General features: G+C 44.6%; 1 protein-coding gene across 1 annotated transcript in view; it reads right to left on the reverse strand.

Moving 5' to 3' along the window:
* Positions 1 to 21,566, reverse strand: part of LOC147711507 (basic phospholipase A2-like) — a 111,350-nt gene that overhangs the window by 70,114 nt on the left and 19,670 nt on the right. The window contains exons 3-4 of the mRNA XM_086920200.1: positions 19,510 to 19,654; positions 19,304 to 19,410 (exon numbers count right to left, since the gene is read on the reverse strand). Coding sequence (XP_086776326.1) covers positions 19,304 to 19,410; positions 19,510 to 19,654 — 252 coding nt within the window. The remainder of the gene's footprint in view (positions 1 to 19,303; positions 19,411 to 19,509; positions 19,655 to 21,566) is intronic.

Below are 21,566 nucleotides of genomic sequence, written 5' to 3' on the forward strand. Positions count from 1 at the left end.
TCACATCTGAGTATACCCTTCCACGCTTATGGTGGACAAAACGATTCAGAAAAGGGGGTGGTGATGGACAGAGTATCTGAATTAAACAGAACACTCATACCCAGTCAACAGATCAGGGCTTGATCCATCACCGTTTTTTAGCTCACTGCACCATCCCAGCTCAGAACCTGACTACATGCAAATTAGTCTGTCCCTGGCCCAGTGCATCATGGGAACAGGGCAGACCAAACTACCAAGCCAATTCTTATACTGGGAAGGAAACAAGCTTCCGGAGACCAGTTTCTGGCATTACAGCCGTCTTCGGCCCGGCTTGCTTGAATCCTGATGGTGCAATGAGCAAGGCACTCACATCTGAGTATACCCTTCCACGCTTATGGTGGACAAAACGATTCAGAAAAGGGGGTGGTGATGGACAGAGTATCTGAATTAAACAGAACACTCATACCCAGTCAACAGATCAGGGCTTGATCCATCACCGTTTTTTAGCTTACTGCACCATCCCAGCTCAGAACCTGGCTACATGCAAATTAGTCTGTCCCTGGCCCAGTGCATCATGGGAACAGGGCAGACCAAACTACCAAGCCAATTCTTATACTGGGAAGGAAACAAGTTCCGGGGATGGTGCAGTGAGCTAAAAAACGGTGATGGATCAAGCCCTGATCTTTGGACTGGTCTGCTTAATTCAGACACTCTGTTCATCACCACCACCCCCTTTTCTTCAATAACTGAGCTGCATCATTTAATACTGGGTACTCAGCAATTCATTTCAAAAAGTGAAAAATAGGTATCTAGGAAACCTGTGTATTTCCGATATAGTTACAAGATATGGAGTTTATTCAAGTTACTTAACCGACAGGGTCGAGAACATTTTTATGATTTTTTGAGGCCTGTGGAGGACAGAGCCCAGGGAGGTAGCGCCTCATAGCCCGGCTGAAACTTCTGAACGCAGCCATGCAGAGAAAGCCTACCCGGGATTACGGGACCCCATCTGGGGCACTTGAACATGCGACGGCATGCAGAATGGGGGCTCCAACCCCAGGACCCACCAGAGCCGTGGCCTGGGCTTCATTCCGTGCTTCTGTACCCAGCCATGCCCATGGGACCCCCGTCCCGTACCCTGTGCCACATGGCAGGCTAAAGGATGGAACCCAGGACAGGGTGGCTCAGGTGCTAGGAGCCCCAGCTGGGCCTCAGGCACAGGGCTGTGAGGAGGGTCCTGACGGAGCTTCGACCTGGGGCTTGCTGGAACCTTATCACACAGGCAAAGCAGGGGAGGCATTTCTGGGCCTGATGAAAACCTTTCCTGGCCCCTTGGTGGTGCAGCAGGCTGGAGGACATAGCCCAGGGTGGGAAGGCCTGGCTGTGCCTTCGGACCTGGTCGGAGCTGTTGGACCCAGCCATGTAGATAAAGCATCACTGGTCCCGGGAAAATGATAATAACTCTTGTTCTAACATTTTTGTAAAACCCAAATCTGTGATTGGGGGTGAGTGTGTGAAAAGTTTCTGCACTCCGTCCATCATCTCATTGTGTTTGCTATGTTCGCACTAAGTGGTCAGGATATGCCCAGATGTGGGCTCCTTGCTCACTTAGCCACTGGATTCAAGCTAGCCTGGCTGATGAGGGGTGAAACCCTGAAACCAGTCCCAGGATGCCTATTTCAGGCCAGGGAGGACCTGGCCTGCCAGTTCGGGGTGTACTGTTCCCATGAGGATCTCTCTAACTTCTGAGCCACAGTCTTGCAGAGGGCTGAACCTCTATAAAAAAAGTCAGGTTTTAAAAAAGGTTCTCCTTTCTTTCTGTGCTAAGAAAGACTTCTCCCTAGTTCATTTGAAACCTGGCGCCAACGAACTGGAGAGGGTGGGATTACAGGAGATGGGATTTTCAGTAAAGAAGCCAAGATCCTGGAAAAGAGAATACACCTGCTGGACGTCTGAACTTAAGAAGAGAAGGAGAAGCAATTAGTCAGTCATCAAGGTATGGATACACCTGTACACCTTGAGCATGCAGGATACACACCAATGATACTAAGAGCTCTGTGAAGACTTATGGCACTAAAGCCAGTCCGAAGGGAAGCATACGAAATAGAAAGTGTTGACCCATGATTCTAAACCTCAGTATAGTTGATTAACCAGATACATAATAACAACCTTCATGGAATTCCATGCTAACTGTGTACAAAAGTGAATTGTGGATACAGTTGGTGTTGTGATATGTTAGTCTGTGATAATTGGGTTCCCACAATATTTACTTTCTGTATCTGTACAAGGTTAGTATGGAATTTGGTGAAGGTTATTATGGAAGATTTATGAATGCAAATAATATTTTTTGTGGAGATGATTTAAACTCAGTTATGTTGTCTTTGCCCTTAGGCCTGATGAATGCCGAAGGCTTGATGCCATTACTACTAAATACTCGTTGGCTAGTGCCTTTGAAGCTATAATTAAAGAACACCAGATAGGAATATTACCAATACCAAAGACACTGTAAAGATGGATGCACAGATGCACTTTGATGACTGCTTCCTGTCCGTGAGCAAGGCTGTTGCGCCGAAACATGTAGGGCCGAGGGAAGCTATGTGCTACATGTCCTGGATTAAAGGCAATTGTCTCCGGAAATGGGCCTCTGTTTTGTGTTCATTGAAGGTGAAGTGACGGGCTTCTCCGTGCCCGTTGTGAGAGGCCGTCCTGAAGGGTTGGAGGCCCCCTGCTCGGAGGTTGTGTTTGGATTTGATTAAGGGGGCATGACCCACACACTGCTCTGTCAACCTACTTAAGGATATGCTAAATAGCGAAAGAGACGGCAGCGCTGGAAGGGATTTGGTGAGGAGGGAAACCTTATGCATCAATCGTTCCGGAGATGGCGCCTTTTTCCAGGTGGTTTGAACATTTCAGCATCGTGTTGTTTACATGACTTGTGACTGAGTTCCAATTTGGATTGATTAAACATTATATGCATCATGAAGCTAAAGATAATTATTACACGATCTTTGCCAGTATAATGAGAACTTTTGTTTAAACACCAGTACTTACCTGTGTGCCATGATGCATTGTGGGAGATGGAGGCTTGCTCAGTCAGGTGACCAAAGACACTGTAAAGATGGATGCACAGATGCACTTTGATGACTGCTTCCTGTCCGTGAGCAAGGCTGTAGTGCCGAAACATGTAGGGCTGAGGGAAGCTATGTGCTACATGTCCTGGATTAAAGGCAATTGTCTCCGGAAATGGGCCTCTGTTTTGTGTTTTTTGAAGGTGAAGTGACGGGCTTCTCCGTGCCCGTTGTGAGAGGCCGCCCTGAAGGGTTGGAGGCCCCCTGCTCGGAGGTTGTGTTTGGATATATATACATATATATATATATATATATATATATATATATATATATATATATATATATATATATATATATATATATATATATTACCTACTGGCAGTCGCCAGTAGGTAGTTATAGTTAGGATTTTTTTCAATGTTAAATCTCAAAATTCTATTTGGAATAACTTTTGCGCCTGTTGACGAATCTGCCTGAAAATTTCCTCAAAATGGCCTCGTCGAGCTCCGGACCTTCCCTGAAAGTTTGGGGGGATGCGTCAAGTGGGGGCCGAGATAAAAGGGGGGTCCCAAAACGCGTTTTCCCCATGTTAATTTCCATAGGGCGGTCGACCTCACTTTTAGCCCGAACGGCTGAATGGATTTACACCAAACTTGGTAAAATGGTAGGGACTGGTAGCCCGATGTGCCTTTGCTATGTCTCAAGATATGTGCTCCAGTGGATTTTGAGTAATTTAGGTAAAAAAAAATATATATATCTATAGGCGCGCCCTGGTACGCGCACCGGGGAGCGCACCGGGCGTGCTACGCGACTTGCGCACGGAAAGCTGATTGGCTCACGGGTGTCTGTAAACATTCGAAACAGTCCGGAGCGGCCGCCATCTTATGTCTCTGTAGGATCGAGACACAAGAGGTGACATAAAAAAGGGAGAAATGACTATAAGGGGGCAGGGTAGACCCCCACCTGACCCCCAAGGTTTGATGTGGGGGCTAAAATAGGGTCCAGCGGGGCATTTAGGAAAAAAAAAATTCGATGTGCGTGGGGGGAGCGCCCGGTACGCGCACCGGGGAGCGCACCGGGGAGCGAAGCATGGGGAAAATCCAGGGCCTTATTTATGAAGGCCTTGCGACAGTTTTGCGCCGCCTGTGTGTCACTTTTTGTGATGCACCGGCGGTGTGAAAAATGCGCCTCGTTGCGCTATATTTAAAAAGTGACGCATCTAGGTAGATGGGTCACTTTTTAAAACCCTGCGCCACATTATACCTGCGTCAGGTATAATGTATGCAGAGGGGGCGTTCCCCCGCAAAAAGACTTGTAATAGTGACGCAGTGAAATCTATGAGATTTCACTGCGTCACTTTTAGGATGCTGATGCGTCAAACTCTTGCGCCTGCCTCACAGCAGGCGTAAGACTGACGCAAGACCTTTCACATGGGGCTTTCCCCATGTGAAAGGACGCATTACTGGAGTTGCGTCACTTTTGTGACACACTCCAGCAATGTGTCACTTTTGCGCTTACAGATACGTCAGAAATACTGACGTATCTGTAACTCCTTGCGACATGATTCGTCATACATTAAATATGACACATCAGGAATGTCGTAAGGAGTGCGCACAGAAAAGTGACGCATCGCTGTTTTCACGCAGCGATGCGTCACTTTTCAGAAATGAGGCCCCCAGTTTATTCACTGTGTCACCTCTACGACCCTTTCTTGCGTCAATACGTCCCTTTTGCATACATTACACCTGACGTAGGAATATTGTGGCGCAGGGGCTTACAAAGTGACGTAACTACCTAGATGCGTCACTTTGTAAATATGACTGAATAAGGTGCATTTTTTACAGCACTGGTGCATCACAAAAAGTGACGCTCCGGTGGCGTTAAAGTGACACATGGCCTCATAAATGAGTCCTTCAGTCTTCTACTCATGCGTCATATTAAATTTATGACGTATTATGTTGGAAGTTCTTTTAGATACGTTAGTATTTCAGACGTATCTGTAAGCGCAAAAGTGAAGCATTGCTGGAGTGTGTCACAAAAATGAAGCTACTCCAGCAATGCATCCTTTCACAAGGGGCCAAGCCCCATGTGAAAGGGCCTGCACGCCTGCTGTGAAACAGGCGTACGATTTGGACGCAACAGCGTCATAAAAGTGATTTAGTAATATCTCATAGATTTCACCTAGTCACCTCTACGACCCTTTCTTGCGTCAATACGTCCCTTTTGCATACATTACACCTGACGTAGGAATAATGTGGCGCAGGGGCTTACAAAGTGACGCATCTACCTAGATGCACCACTTTGTAAATATGAATAAATAAGGTGCATTTTTTACTGGACTGATGCGTCACAAAAAGTGACGCTCTGGTGGCGTTAAAGTGATGCATGGCTTCATAAATGAGGCCTTCAGCCTCCAACTCCAGCAATGCATCTTTTCTTACCCTTCCACACCCCCGTTCCTTTTCAACATTTTCTTTGAATATCAACATTCCCCATATTCACTCTTCTTCTCCTTACTTTCCTTCCCAACACTCACCTTCTTTCAGTCCCCCTACTTCACTTCCTTTCTCCTCTCATACCTTTCTGTTCTTTCTTACTCATTTTCCTTTCCATTATCAATGCACTCCATTTCACTTACTCTTTTTTTCATTTTTTTCAGAATATAGCTCTTTGATGAGAATTGGAGGTAGTTCTGAAAATAACTTTTTGTTTTCTTCTTTTTTCAAAACAGGAACAAAAACAGGGAATGGAAACTGCTCAACAGGAGCAAAAAAAAAAAAAAATTAGGGGTGGGAAGGGCAGTGATGGTTCTCCAATGCTCGAACCATGAGCTGGAAACTTTGCTCCCATAGGTAAGGAATTGATTGCAGTATCTGCATCTCAGGACACCATGGTTAAAAGCAGGTTGAATATTTGGCACGAGCTCCTGTGATTGCCCCCTCCCAGAAGAAGTTGCTCCTCCGGTGGATGTAGAGGCCCCATCACTGGGAGCCTCTTGTGCCATAGCCCTGACACTTTCCCGGGCAAAATTCTGGGGGTGCCTCCTCTCCACATGCCGGATCATCATAAAGTTCCCAAATGAGTATTTTTTTGGGGGGTCACCACGTGACAGGACTTGTTTGCAGATCCTACACTCCACTTTTGGAGCATTCACCTTTTTCTGGTTAGGTGGTATTTTAAAAAATTTCCAAATAAAATGCTCCTTCACCTTTGGCTGAGGAGGCTCTTCATTGATGAATTCAGGCTCTTCATCACTGCTGGATTCTCTGGCAGCCATGGTAAACCAAGAAAGATCCAGGAGCAAAAAACAGGTCTTTCAGTCACAAAAGTGAAAGAAGAAGTGAAGGAAATGGGTGGGGATTTCATTCTTTGTAAAAAAAAATGTTAGCAACCAATGAAAAGTGTTATTTTCAGGTCACATGACTTGACGCGCTGACGCTGCGCGCACCGGAGCGCTTCCGGGTGCGCACACGCGGCGCGAATGTAGGCGCTTCCGGGGCTCATACGCGGCGCAAACGTAGGCGCTTCCGGGGCGCATACGCGGCGCGAACGTAGGCGCTTCCGGGGGCGCTAACACTGCGCTCCGAAGTGACGTCTTCATAGTTTTACGGAAAGGCAAAATCATTTTCATTTCCTTATGAAAAAAAACTGCTTTTATTTGTATGGTACGAAATGTTTTGCGTAATTATTAACTTTTCATTCATATTTTTTTCACGAACGAAAGTAGCGCTCTGGGTGCGCTTTCCGGAGAGCTTACCGGAGCGCGCGCCCAGAGCGCCCCAGGAAAAAATGATACAAAAAAAACTTAAAAATTAATACTTACACAAAACAGCAAATTGTAAAAAAAAACATAGGTTAGAAACTCGATATAGAAAGGAATTAGCATTTAAAAAACCTATGAAATTCACTGAAAAAACCATAGGTTTCACACCAGTTATAGTTAGGAATTAGCATTTAAAAAACCTATTAAATTCAGTGAAAAAACCATAGGTTTCACACCAGTTATAGTTAGCTGGAAATTTTACTGACATAAAACCATTGAAATTCCCACGTTATAGTTAGTTGGACTCACTATAACTTGCGCGCCTGCAATGCACTGCTGATGACGTCACATATTACATCACTCATGACATGGTCAGTGACATCACTCATGACATCACTGATGACACCATCCAGTGAATGTGTGTCTTTCTGAAAAACATATATGTTTTATATATGTATTTGTAAAGGACGATGGAAGAATAAATGGTTAAATAAGTGTGTAAATGGATGTTTGTTAATATAAGAATTGATTGGTTAACTGCCTTATTAAGTGTATCTTAGTGAATACATATATTAGCAAGTAAATTTTAAATATTGAAATGTATGTATCAGTGTTTCACTTTGTGTATAAGTGGCTGTATGGGTTGGTGACTGACTCACTGTTTGTATGTGTTTTGAAGACAGCATATGTACAAAACTGTATGGATAGATGAGTGTGTATATGTGTAAGTTAGTGAGTAAACAACTGTCTTACTATTGTCTTTTTCAGTAACGACATATGTTTTAATCTAGTATATGTGAGTATTGATTTACATAAGTGAGTATATGTGAGAGTGAGAGATTGTAAGAGTTCCTGTTTAAATAAGTATGTGTTTCTATAAGTGGTTGTTTAAGAGAGTAAGTATGTGTAAGTTTTCTTAGAAGTAAAGTGGTAGTGTGTGTATTGCTGTATATGCAAATAAATGGATGTTCAATAGTTTTTTTGCATGTGTGAATATGTGTGTTTGTAACTTTTGGATGACTGTCGAAGTGTAACAGGATGTATAGGTGTATCACTACATATAATGAGTGAGTATATGTATGAGTGACTATATAGAACTTTTGGTGAATGAATGGATGTGTATAAAGATAGTGGAATTACTGAATTGTTTGTTGTAACTGGTATGGGTATCTCCATTTTTTTGAAAATGTTAAATACTATTTTTGAATATGTGTTTCAAGGCTTACATTACACTGAAAGGAGGTCTGTCACTCTGTCACAAGGATGGTGTCATCGGTGATGTCATGAGTGATGTCACTGACCATGTCATGAGTGATGTAATATGTGACGTCATCAGCAGTGCATTGCCGGCGCGCAAGTTATAGTGAGTCCAACTAACTATAACGTGGGAATATATATATATATATATTACCTACTGGCGGACGGCAGTAGGTAGTTATAGTTAGGATTTTTTTCAATGCAAAATCTCAAAATTCTATTTGAAATAACTTTGGCGCCGGTTGACGAATCTGCCTGAAAATTTCCTTGAATTTGCCTCGCAGAGCTCCAGTTCTTCCCTGAAAGTTTCGGGGGGATTCGTCAAGCGGGGGCCAAGATAAAAGGGGGGGTCCCAAAACATGTTTTCCCCATGTTAATTTTTATAGGACGGTCAAACTCACTTTTAGACCGAACGGCTGAATGGTTTTCCACCAAACTTGGCAAAGTTGTAGGGACTGGTAGCCCGATGTACCTTTGCTATGTCTCAAGATATGTGCTGCAGTGGATTTTGAGTAATTTAGGTTAAAAAAAATATATATATCTATAGCCGCGCCCCGGTACGCGCACCGGGGAGCGCACCGGGCGTGCTACGCGACTTGCGCACGGAAAGCTGATTGGCTCACGGGTGTCTGTAAACATTCGAAAAAGTCCGGAGCGACCACCATCTTGTGTCTCGGTAGGATCGAGACACAAGAGGTGGCAAAAAAAAAAGGGGGAAATGACCATAAGGGGGCAGGGTAGATCCCCCCTGACCCCCTAGGTTTGATGTGGGGGCTATAATAGGGTCCCGCGGGGCAAAAAAAAAAAAACGATTTGCCCGTGGGGAGCGCCCGGTACGCGCTCCGGGGAGCGTAGCATGGGGAAAACCCAGTTTATTCACTGTGTCACCTCTACGACCCTTTCTTTTGCGTCAATACGTCCCTTTTGCATACATTACACCTGACGTAGGTATAATGTGGCGCAGGGGCTTACAAAGTGACGCATCTACCTAGATGCGTCACTTTGTAAATATGACTGAATAAGGTGCATTTTTTACTGTACTGATGCGTCACAAAAAGTGACGCTCCGGTGGCGTTAAAGTGACGCATGGCCTCATAAATGAGGCCTTCAGTCTTCTAGTCATGCGTCATATTAAATTTATGATGTATTATGTCGGAAGTTCTTACAGATACGTCAGTATTTCAGACGTATCTGTAAGCGCAAAAGTGATGCATTGCTGGAGTGTGTCTCAAAAATAATGCAACTCCATCAAAGCATCCTTTCACATGGGGCCAGGCCCCATGTGAAAGGGCCTGCATGCCTGCTGTGAAACAGGCGTAAGATTTGGAAGCAACAGCGTCATAAAAGTGACGCAGTGATATCTCATAGATTTCACTGCGTCACCTCTACGACCCTTTCTTGCGTCAATACGTCCCTTTTGCATACATTACACCTGACGTAGGTATAATGGGGCGCAGGGGCTAACTAAGTGACACATCTACTTAGATGCGTCACTTTGTAAATATGACTGAATAAGGTGCATTATTTACAGCACTGGTGCATCACAAAAAGTGACACATCTGTTGGTAAAGTGACGCATGGCCTCATAAATGAGGCCTTCAGTCTTCTACTCATGCGTCATATTAAATTTATGACGTATTATGCCGGAAGTTCTTACAGATACGTCAGTATTTCAGACGTATCTGTAAGCGCAAAAGTGATGCATTGCTGGAGTGTGTCTCAAAAATGATGCAACTCCAGCAATGCATCCTTTCACATGGGGCCAGAGTTGGTGAATGAGTGGATGTTTATATAGATGGTGGAATTACTGAATTGTTTGTTGTAACTGGTATGGGTATCTCCATTGTTTTGAAAATGTTAATTTCTATTTTTGAATATGTGTTTTAAGTGTTACATTACACTGAAAGGAGGTCTGTCACTCTGTCACAAGGATGGTGTCATCAGTGATGTCATGAGTGATGTCACTGACCATGTCATGAGTGATGTAATATGTGACATCATCAGCAGTGCATTGTAGGCGCGCAAGTTATAGTGAGTCCAACTAACTATAACGTAGGAATTTCAATGGTTTTATGTCAGTAAAATTTCCAGGTAACTATAACTGGTGTGAAACCTATGGTTTTTTCAGTGAATTTAATAGGTTTTTTAAATGCTAATTCCTAACTATAACTGGTGTGAAACCTATGGTTTTTTCAGTGAATATATATATATATATACAATTAGTGCCCAGACACCTGTAGGTGTCTAATTAGAGTGTGTGACGTGCTGGTTTAAAGCAAATGGGAGGATGGGGGTGAATGAGAGGTAGGTGTGAGCGTGCTACTAGAAAAGTTCACAATGGGCACAGGATCGGTAGAGGTAGAGTTAAGACAAAGTGGTAGAATTCAAGGTAAGAAGCAACTGGGAGATACATAATGACTAAAAAGTGATGGAGGTGCAGAGAAACACAGGAGAAACAGAGTAGAAGGTAAGGTTGTCAATCACAGACGCAAGAGAGCAAGAATGGGTGTGTAAGGAAACATGGTAATTATGAGCGATAATGAGAGATATCCATTTGAGTGTGATGGGAAAAATGTAAGAGATGGATGTGATACGACAATATAGGTGGAGTTACTTGGAACGTGCAGAGAATAAGCTGGAGCGAGGAAGAAGGGAGGGAAAGTTAAAATGAAAATGACAGGGGAAGAGGATAGAATTCAGGAGAGAAGGTGGCTTAAACTTTTTGATGATGATAGAATGCTTCAAACACCACACAAACCACAAGCCTGATTCAGGAGACAAAATTGTTCCACTTCACTTTGAGAGGTCAGACAAGAAATTAAAAAAATATCATTACATGAACACATGGTATTCCCCTCACTTCTCAAAGAAGACATTGTATGTTTTTTTAAGTTCAGTTTATTGTTTTTCCTATATACCTCACACAACCGGAAACACACAGACAAGAGGAATAGCACATTTAAACAATCTTACAGACTTCACATCAAAGTACAAGTTACAGCAAAACATTAAACAAATCTTACATACTTAACATCAAAGTACAAGTTACAACAAAAATGTATTAGGTCATTCAATGGCAGTCTGATCATGCATGTACTAAATGTAAGCAATCTTGAAAATGGTTTATTCATTTACCCAAATTCCCTTATATTTTTGTGGACAGACCCGGTCTCTATCTGTGGATTCCTCAGCAAGGGCTCAGCAGTCCAAGCCCCCAAACCATTCTGGAACAACAGGAATGCTATTTGCCTATTAGTGTCTGGCTATATCTCTTTTGTTATCCAATATACAATAACACTTAGGAGCCCATTAGGATGTCGGGCGGATCGCCACCGCCATGCGGGCGGTTGCAATCCGCCCGCCATCCTTGCCCGCCTGCCACCCATTTCCCCCCGCCATATTACTATGGCGGGGGGGACCACGGCGGACGGAAATACTGTCCGCCGCTTTTCTGCCCCGGTCGCCTTGTAACTGGAGCAGAAAAGGGTTTGTATGGTGGCAGTGTCTGCTAGACACCGCCATCCATATTAGGATGCAGGCGGGAGGGTGCCTCACCACCACGGAAAGGCATGCAGTCTTTCAGTTTGGGGGTCCGTTGCAGGCCCCCAGGAAGATTGGGGTGTGGGGGAGGCACATGGAGGGTACCTATGGTACCCCCCTACATGTGCATTCACAACATGGCAGGCACCGCGCAGTGCCTGCCACATTGTGCATGCACATGCACGACATGCATTTTTAGCATTGTGGCAGGCGGTGCTGAGAGCACAGCCCGGCCCAATGTTAAAAATGCAGGATGCGCCCACCACAGTGGCTAATACCCCCCACGGGACACCCACTCTTATGGCGGGTGGTCCCGTTATCCGATAGGATGGCCCCCTTAGTCTCTGTTTGAACCATCACAATCATTTGTAATGCAGAAAATAGTACATTTTCTCCTGCAGCATAGAATAGAGCAGTGGCCAGTAGGCTTGAATTTTAGGGCAGTCCCTAACCTTGTGTAAAAATGTACCTGCCATCACGAAGCACTTGGTACAATTGACACTAGAAGATCTCCCAATCCTGTGCACTCTCTCTGGGGTGTAATAAATCCAATGGAAGAATTTAAACTGGATGGGAAGCCATCTCGCCAATATTGCCAGCACCCTGTCCACCCTTTTGGCTCCATTCAATTTAAGGGCATCAAAAACAAAGTGTTATATTGAATGCTTGAATTAATCTCAACCACAGGCAATCAATAGGGCTGCATTCCAGTCCATAGTTTTATGGCCATAATCCCAACTCAGTTTGTACCCTGCTATATGCTAATCATACTTAACCATGCTCCAATGGGAACAGCCTGAACAGCCAGGACGGGTTTTTTCTGAACACAAGAAACCCTGGACCGGTTTCGCCCTTATTAGAGTTCATCAGCCAGGTGTAGCTTGGTTTCAGTGGCACAGTGAGCATGTGATGCAAGGTTACCTTCATTACCATAAGAGGGAATGTGTTATGAATAAGAATAGCCACTCTCTGTGAGCCCCTTGTTAAGACAGCACTATAGGCTCTAAAATAGCCATATTGGCCTAAAAACACACATTGGGTACTCATTAGATGTGCCTCCTACAAGAGGAACATTGGAGCATGTTCTTTGAGATATTGCACATCTGTCCCCTCTTAAATGTATGGTTTAATCCATTGACTTTCCATGGAATGACCATAAAAGTCGATGTCATAATTTAGTATCAGTAATTCTGCACATATATTGAAGTCATGCTACACCAAAACTCATTGCACAACCCTTATAAAGCAAACAAACTGACACCCTAGTCACCTCTGCCCACATACCTTCCAATATGAATCATCCATCACCCCTAAACAGTAACTTGGTGACTTCCAAACTTGGTCTGGAGAAGTCTGACCTCTAAACAGAAATATTGCCCACACAACTCAGCTATCCTACAGGTCTGATTGAAGTAAAGTCCCCTTTTTTCCTATACAAATATGGTAAAAACATCTGACCCTCATCAAAGGCCTTAGGGGCATATTATCAACAACTAGCGATATTTATCGCTAAATAAGATTAGCGATTTTTTTTTTATCGCCGCGCATCGCTGGATTTTATCGCAGAGATAACGTGCTATTAGCAACGTTTATCTCCATAGCGATAAAATATCCGGCGACCGCAGGGAAATGCGTGAATATCGCTGGAAATTCAGCGATATTCAGGCATTATCGCTAATAGGGACTTAACCTGAATATCCACCTCCTATTAAATATACAGGCTAAGAAGTGGTCTGAGCAGGCGTTAGGATTTGGCAATTTTCGCGCTTAGCGTGTATATTTTAATTGCTACGCCTCGGTTGATAATAGGCGATAGCAATGTTAGTGACTGCTTTCAGCCGCTAACAGGTTGGGTACACCCACTTTGCAAAGCGGGCCCCAAACCGCTCGCTATCACCTAAATATTTACAACAAGGGGTGGTGAGGGACAGAGTCTCTGAATTAAGCAGAAAGCTCTCACCCTGTCAATAGATCAGGGCTAGATCCAACACCGTTTTTTAGCTCACTGCACCATCCCAGTTTCAGAACCTGGCTGTATGCAAATTAGTCTGTTCCTGTCCCAGTGCATGATGGGAACAGGGCAAACCAAACTACAAAAGCCAATTCTTACACTGGGAAGGAAACAAGCTCCCGGGGACCGGTTTCTGGCATTACAGCCGTCTTCGGCCCGGTTTGCTTGAATCCTGATGGTGCAATGAGCAAGGGTCTCACATCTGAGAATACCCTTCCACGCTTAGGGTGGACAAAAATATTTACAACAAGGGGTGGTGAGGGACAGAGTCTCTGAATTAAGCAGAAAGCTCTCACCCTGTCAATAGATCAGGGCTAGATCCAACACCGTTTTTTAGCTCACTGCACCATCCCAGTTTCAGAACCTGGCTGTATGCAAATTAGTCTGTTCCTGTCCCAGTGCATGATGGGAACAGGGCAAACCAAACTACAAAAGCCAATTCTTACACTGGGAAGGAAACAAGCTCCCGGGGACCGGTTTCTGGCATTACAGCCGTCTTCGGCCCGGTTTGCTTGAATCCTGATGGTGCAATGAGCAAGGGTCTCACATCTGAGAATACCCTTCCACGCTTAGGGTGGACAAAAATATTTACAACAAGGGGTGGTGAGGGACAGAGTCTCTGAATTAAGCAGAAAGCTCTCACCCTGTCAATAGATCAGGGCTAGATCCAACACCGTTTTTTAGCTCACTGCACCATCCCAGTTTCAGAACCTGGCTGTATGCAAATTAGTCTGTTCCTGTCCCAGTGCATGATGGGAACAGGGCAAACCAAACTACAAAAGCCAATTCTTACACTGGGAAGGAAACAAGCTCCCGGGGACCGGTTTCTGGCATTACAGCCGTCTTCGGCCCGGTTTGCTTGAATCCTGATGGTGCAATGAGCAAGGGTCTCACATCTGAGAATACCCTTCCACGCTTAGGGTGGACAAAAATATTTACAACAAGGGGTGGTGAGGGACAGAGTCTCTGAATTAAGCAGAAAGCTCTCACCCTGTCAATAGATCAGGGCTAGATCCAACACCGTTTTTTAGCTCACTGCACCATCCCAGTTTCAGAACCTGGCTGTATGCAAATTAGTCTGTTCCTGTCCCAGTGCATGATGGGAACAGGGCAAACCAAACTACAAAAGCCAATTCTTACACTGGGGAGGAAACAAGCTCCCGGGGACCGGTTTCTGGCATTACAGCCGTCTTCGGCCCGGTTTGCTTGAATCTTGATGGTGCAATGAGCAAGGGTCTCACATCTGAGAATACCCTTCCACGCTTAGGGTGGACAAAAATATTTACAACAAGGGGTGGTGAGGGACAGAGTCTCTGAATTAAGCAGAAAGCTCTCACCCTGTCAATAGATCAGGGCTAGATCCAACACCTTTTTTTAGCTCACTGCACCATCCCAGTTTCAGAACCTGGTTGTATGCAAATTAGTCTGTTCCTGTCCCAGTGCATGATGGGAACAGGGCAAACCAAACTACAAAAGCCAATTCTTACACTGGGAAGGAAACAAGCTCCCGGGGACCGGTTTCTGGCATTACAGCCGTCTTCGGCCCGGTTTGCTTGAATCCTGATGGTGCAATGAGCAAGGGTCTCACATCTGAGAATACCCTTCCACGCTTAGGGTGGACAAAAATATTTACAACAAGGGGTGGTGAGGGACAGAGTCTCTGAATTAAGCAGAAAGCTCTCACCCTGTCAATAGATCTGGGCTAGATCCAACACCGTTTTTTAGCTCACTGCACCATCCCAGTTTCAGAACCTGGCTGTATGCAAATTAGTCTGTTCCTGTCCCAGTGCATGATGGGAACAGGGCAAACCAAACTACAAAAGCCAATTCTTACACTGGGGAGGAAACAAGCTCCCGGGGACCGGTTTCTGGCATTACAGCCGTCTTCGGCCCGGTTTGCTTGAATCTTGATGGTGCAATGAGCAAGGGTCTCACATCTGAGAATACCCTTCCACGCTTAGGGTGGACAAAAATATTTACAACAAGGGGTGGTGAGGGACAGAGTCTCTGAATTAAGCAGAAAGCTCTCACCCTGTCAATAGATCAGGGCTAGATCCAACACCTTTTTTTAGCTCACTGCACCATCCCAGTTTCAGAACCTGGTTGTATGCAAATTAGTCTGTTCCTGTCCCAGTGCATGATGGGAACAGGGCAAACCAAACTACAAAAGCCAATTCTTACACTGGGAAGGAAACAAGCTCCCGGGGACCGGTTTCTGGCATTACAGCCGTCTTCGGCCCGGTTTGCTTGAATCCTGATGGTGCAATGAGCAAGGGTCTCACATCTGAGAATACCCTTCCACGCTTAGGGTGGACAAAAATATTTACAACAAGGGGTGGTGAGGGACAGAGTCTCTGAATTAAGCAGAAAGCTCTCACCCTGTCAATAGATCAGGGCTAGATCCAACACCGTTTTTTAGCTCACTGCACCATCCCAGTTTCAGAACCTGGCTGTATGCAAATTAGTCTGTTCCTGTCCCAGTGCATGATGGGAACAGGGCAAACCAAACTACAAAAGCCAATTCTTACACTGGGAAGGAAACAAGCTCCCGGGGACCGGTTTCTGGCATTACAGCCGTCTTCGGCCCGGTTTGCTTGAATATAGCCAGGTTCTGAGCTGGGATGGGGCAGTGAGATAAATAACGGTGATGGATCAAGCCCTGATCTTTGGACTGGGTAAGAGTGGTCTGCTCAATTCAGACACTCTGTTCATCACCACCCCCTTTTCTGAATCGATTTTGGCCACTATAGGTGTGGCAGGGTATACTCAGACATGAGTCCCTTTCTCACTGCTCCATCAGGATTCAAGCAAGCCGGGCCGAAGACGGCTGAAATGCCAGAAACCGGTCCCCGGTAGCTTGTTTCCTTTCTGGTGAAGAATTGGCTTGGTAGTTTAGTCTGCCCTGTTCCCATGATGCACTGGGCCAGGGACAGACTGATTTGCATATAGCCAGGTTCTGAGCTGGGATGGGGCAGTGAGATAAATAACGGTGATGGATCAAGCCCTGATCTTTGGACTGGGTAAGAGTGGTCTGCTCAATTCAGACACTCTGTTCATCACCACCCCCTTTTCTGAATCGATTTTGGCCACTATAGGTGTGGCAGGGTATACTCAGACATGAGTCCCTTTCTCACTGCTCCATCAGGATTCAAGCAAGCCGGGCCGAAGACGGCTGAAATGCCAGAAACCGGTCCCCGGTAGCTTGTTTCCTTTCTGGTGAAGAATTGGCTTGGTAGTTTAGTCTGCCCTGTTCCCATGATGCACTGGGCCAGGGACAGACTGATTTGCATATAGCCAGGTTCTGAGCTGGGATGGGGCAGTGAGATAAATAACGGTGATGGATCAAGCCCTGATCTTTGGACTGGGTAAGAGTGGTCTGCTCAATTCAGACACTCTGTTCATCACCACCCCCTTTTCTGAATCGCTATCACCTAAAAGCTGTTGCTAACTGATGTTAGTGACAGCTTGCTAATAGGGCGATGAAATTATTGCTGCTTTGGGGCCGAAAACAGACGCAAAAGCGGTGATAAATTCATTTTGCCTGCCTTGGGTCTATGGCCATTACTTTGTTGCACCTTGTTTGTATAGTCTGAGAAGTTGAGGACCTTGGCAGAGTTTAATGGCACATTTTAGTGTTCTATGGCTACTAGAAGAATGAAATCTCTGTACATATAGTTCAGGACTCTAAAAGTCATATGGTGGAGAGGTGCAGCGGGAGCGGCCCTAGGCACCATTGCATGGTGTGCGCCTTCAAGGAGAATACAGGATGAGAACACCCCCGCTGGTATCCATATTGAAAACCAATCTGCTTGGAATTTTGTGGGTGTGGCCCCCCTGGACCCTCAGGATTCCCAGTAGGTAAAGGTCATTCCCTCTGCACCGCGCTTTGGCATCTTTCATCGTTAAATCATTTATTGTCTGCATTAAGGAGATGAAGTTTATCCTCTGCTGTGGATATTGAAGCCTCCGCCTCCTTAGTGCAGTTTACCAGATCACAGATGTACCGCCACCCACCCTACTTATTTTCCCTTCAGTGTCTTTGTCTGACTGAATAGCTTGAAGGATCATTTCTAGCAACACTGAAGCCAGAGATTGAATTCACAAAGTGAGAAATCATGCTCTGGGTTGCACACTTCCCCTTTGAGTTGAATTGAGTACTCTGGGAGTTTCCACACTTTTCACGGAGAAATTCATAGTAGTAAAATACAGTTACGTCACCAGGAATACAATGTCAATTCCTGACAGTTGTAAAATAGGTATTTTCTGTCTCGAAATTATGTTTACCGCCAAAAATACAATTGGGAGCGTGCCTCTATGGGCTAGATGTAGGTAAATTGGATTTACAGATTCTAAAATACCGAATTTTACTGATTCGGTATTTCAGAATCGGTAAATCTAAGCTGTGGACATGTAGGTATTCCAGATGTGCTGGAATACCGAATCGGAAGTATTCGGTATTTACCGATTCGGTAAATACCGAATCGGTAATGCCCATTCATTCCTATGGGCTTTGAAGCCCATAGGAATGAATGGGCATTACCGAATCGGTATTTACCGAATCGGTAAATACCGATTTTCACAAGGGTGCAGGGGGTGTCACTTTGACACCCTCTGGCACCCCCAAAACAGGCTCGGTGCCATGTGGCAGGCATACATGCCCTAAGGGCAGGTCTGCCTGTCACATGGCATAGGTGTGCATGCACACATGTGCATGCACACCGGAATCAGTATTTTACCATCAAATTGGATTAGATGGTAAAATACCGATTCTGTAAGGCCTCTGGGACTCAGAAGAGTCCCACCTACATCTGGGAGCCTCAGATTCGGTAAATTTGCTGAATTTTTATTTTACCGATTCGGTAAAATTACCGAATCGGTAATTTTACCGGATCGGTAAAACAATGCCCCCTACATATCTGTCACCCATTTACCGATCGGTAACGGCTAAAATCGGCCGTTACCGATCGGTAAATGGCCTGAAACGGCCACCTACATCTGGCCCTATGTCTTTTGCTGTATCTACGTTTAAACAAACATCTTTAATGAGTGAGTATCAGTTCGTAAAATAGTTTGATTTCTCTGATTGGGATTCTTCATATTGGCACTTTCACAACTGTTTTACAAAGCAAAGAATGTGAGTTTTTAGTGGATGTTATTTTAATTACTACATTTGTCACATAATAACCGAGAACACGCCTTCTCTGTATCTTCCCGTCGCCTCGCCTTCTCTAAAGGTAAGCCTCCACTTGAACCAATCAACCCATCCATACATAATCAAGACTGTTCCAATAAAGCTACTCTTCTGCCTTTCTAGAAAGTCTGCTCATGTTTTTACTTTAAGCATCCTTGTATTAGAACATTGGAATGTGGAGCACTCCATTAAGTACAATGGAGTGCTCCGTGCTTCAACTGGCATTCCAATGTTGCTTTTGTTCACAGCTGTTGCTATGAACAAAGGCCTCTCAGAGCCTGAGGGGATTTAAACCCCCTTGGCTCTGAGAGGCCTTTGTTTTATTTGTTAAAACATTCTGCCCTCTAGTGGCAGAATGTTCTAATAGCCTTATAGCCCTTCCTAGCTGGGCTATTCCTTTAATGGCCGGTATAGCCTGCTACGGCGGGATATAAGGCTATAACACAGTCCTGGAACCTTCTGTTATAGTAACACAAATAAATGTACATACTCACCACACATCACACTATCTCCGTGAGGTATGTGAATGTAGTGGTCCCTTTTGGGGTGGCATCCTTCCAATGCTAACTTTTCATAACAGCAGTCGTGAGTCCAACAACACCTACAGAATTTAAACAAATACGCAGAGACATCCCTTTATCAGAGTGATAAGTTCATAACATTACTGTAAACATCTGCTCCCCCATTTAGCTTCACTCACCAGTCTGTGTCATCCACCGGCATTCCAGTTCCACCCTTGCCACAGTGGCATCCATATGATGTGTAATACGGAAAAGGGGGCTTTTTAGTAAGCTGCACAATCATTTGACCAAAGTTTAGAAGATTCCCATAGGTCACGTGGCAAACTGCAAAGAGAAAGAGATGAAGAGTGTAATGTCTCCACAAGAAGTGCACTGCTAAAGATGAAGATGTCTGGCTGTGCAGAGGTCAGCAGAGGAAGACTTTATTTAGAAGGTAGCGGCCATTTACCAAGCTGCCGAGTAAATAGTGAATTTCTGCTGCTATGTACATGGCTGTCAGCTAAATAGCAGAGATTATGCACTATTTGACTGGCAGCCGTATTAATAGGTAGCAAAGTTCCTATTTACTCAGCCACTGACCAAGTAGCAGAGATGATGTACTATATGGCTGGTGTTCGTGCAAACAGCAAAGGAACTTCACTATTTACCCAACAGCCGACCAGGCAGCAGAGATCATGCTCTATTTGGCTAGAAGCTGCTCAAACAGAAAATAAGCTTCTCAATTTACCTGGCTGCTAACTAGTTAGTAGAGATCATTTATTATTTGGGCTGCTGGCTACATAGTAGTGATCATGTACTATTTGGCCAGTGACCGCGCAAACGACAAAGAGGCTTCACTATTGGTTCATCTGTCAACTAAAACAGTAGAGATAATAAACTATTTCACCAGCAACCATGCACATAGCTAAGAAATGTCACTATTTACCCATCCTCCAACTAAAGAGCAGAGATTATGTACCATTTGGCTGTCGGCAGTGCAAGCAGCAAAACAAAATGCACTGTTTTCCTGGCCACCAACTAAATTGCAGAGATCATGTACTATTTGTTTGAAGCGATGCAAATAGTAAATAAGCTTCACTTTTTACGCTGATAGCAACAACATAGCCAAGATTAAGTGCTATATGGTAAAGAAACTTTACTATTTATACTATTACCGATTAAATAGCAGACATTCTGTACTAATAAGCCTGTTGTCAGATAATGGCTGAAGTTTCACCGAAGATTAGACGCACTCGGTGACAACGTTAGTAGAAAGTGGGTGGAGAATGGATGTTGTGGAAGTGTTAGGGGACTGTGCTTAACATGCTGGGACAACATGCACATAACTGGCAACCTTAGGCTTGCATTCCTATTTGAGTCTCTGCACTTACTCTGCAGGCCTCTGCCTGCCTCTGCTCATACCAGAATCTGGTAATCCCTGCACATCTTTGCGATTACGCAATCGCTCTATGACAGTCTTTGGTTTCTGTTTCGCCTATGCTCATTTTCAGCCTGTGCCCTATGATTCCTTCAATGTTTGTTCACTTAATGCTTCTGTAGTTTTAGACTCCTTATGGCTCCTAGCCATCTCACTATAATTAAAGGGGCAATCCAGTAACCCCGGGACCTGGGCTGGACAATTATTCAACAATAAAGTGGTCCCTATGGGGGAAGTGTAGTCCTTGACTTCTACAGCAATAGTGTTATACTGGGGATGGAAGACAACCTTTCAAATGAGTAAGTTTCAGTTATGCATTTAGTGCATATATTTCAATCAATATAGTATGGTACTTGTACAAGGTGCTCCTAAAAGTTGACATTGCAGGGAAAGTTATATATGGTGAATAAAGAGTGCATTAGTGCTATGTACAAAAATATGTATCCATGTGGCTGATAGAGACAATAGAATATTTGAAGTCAACATGAGTCTTGATATCCACCATCAAATTCTTAATAAACACAGTCCACATACTCATCCTTTTCTACTTATGCCAGGGGAGTTTTAGTTTGGGTTGCACCTGGGGTTCCGTTTTCTATTCAATATGTGGAAGCGGACATACACGGCAGATACCTGCTCGTAAGGGTGAAGCTAGATGGCAGGGACATCGGCATAATGAACACATGCACCTAATACAGATGACCCGGTCTTCTTCCAAAACTTCAGAAAGTCCTGGTTCACGATCTGGAGGCCCCAGTCCTTTGGTTCGGGGACTTTAATTGTGTTGTTGACCCGCTTCTGGACAGGTCTCTGCCCCGC

Source organism: Lissotriton vulgaris, chromosome 5 (assembly GCF_964263255.1).
Source record: "Lissotriton vulgaris chromosome 5, aLisVul1.2, whole genome shotgun sequence".
Classification (NCBI taxonomy): domain Eukaryota; kingdom Metazoa; phylum Chordata; class Amphibia; order Caudata; family Salamandridae; genus Lissotriton; species Lissotriton vulgaris.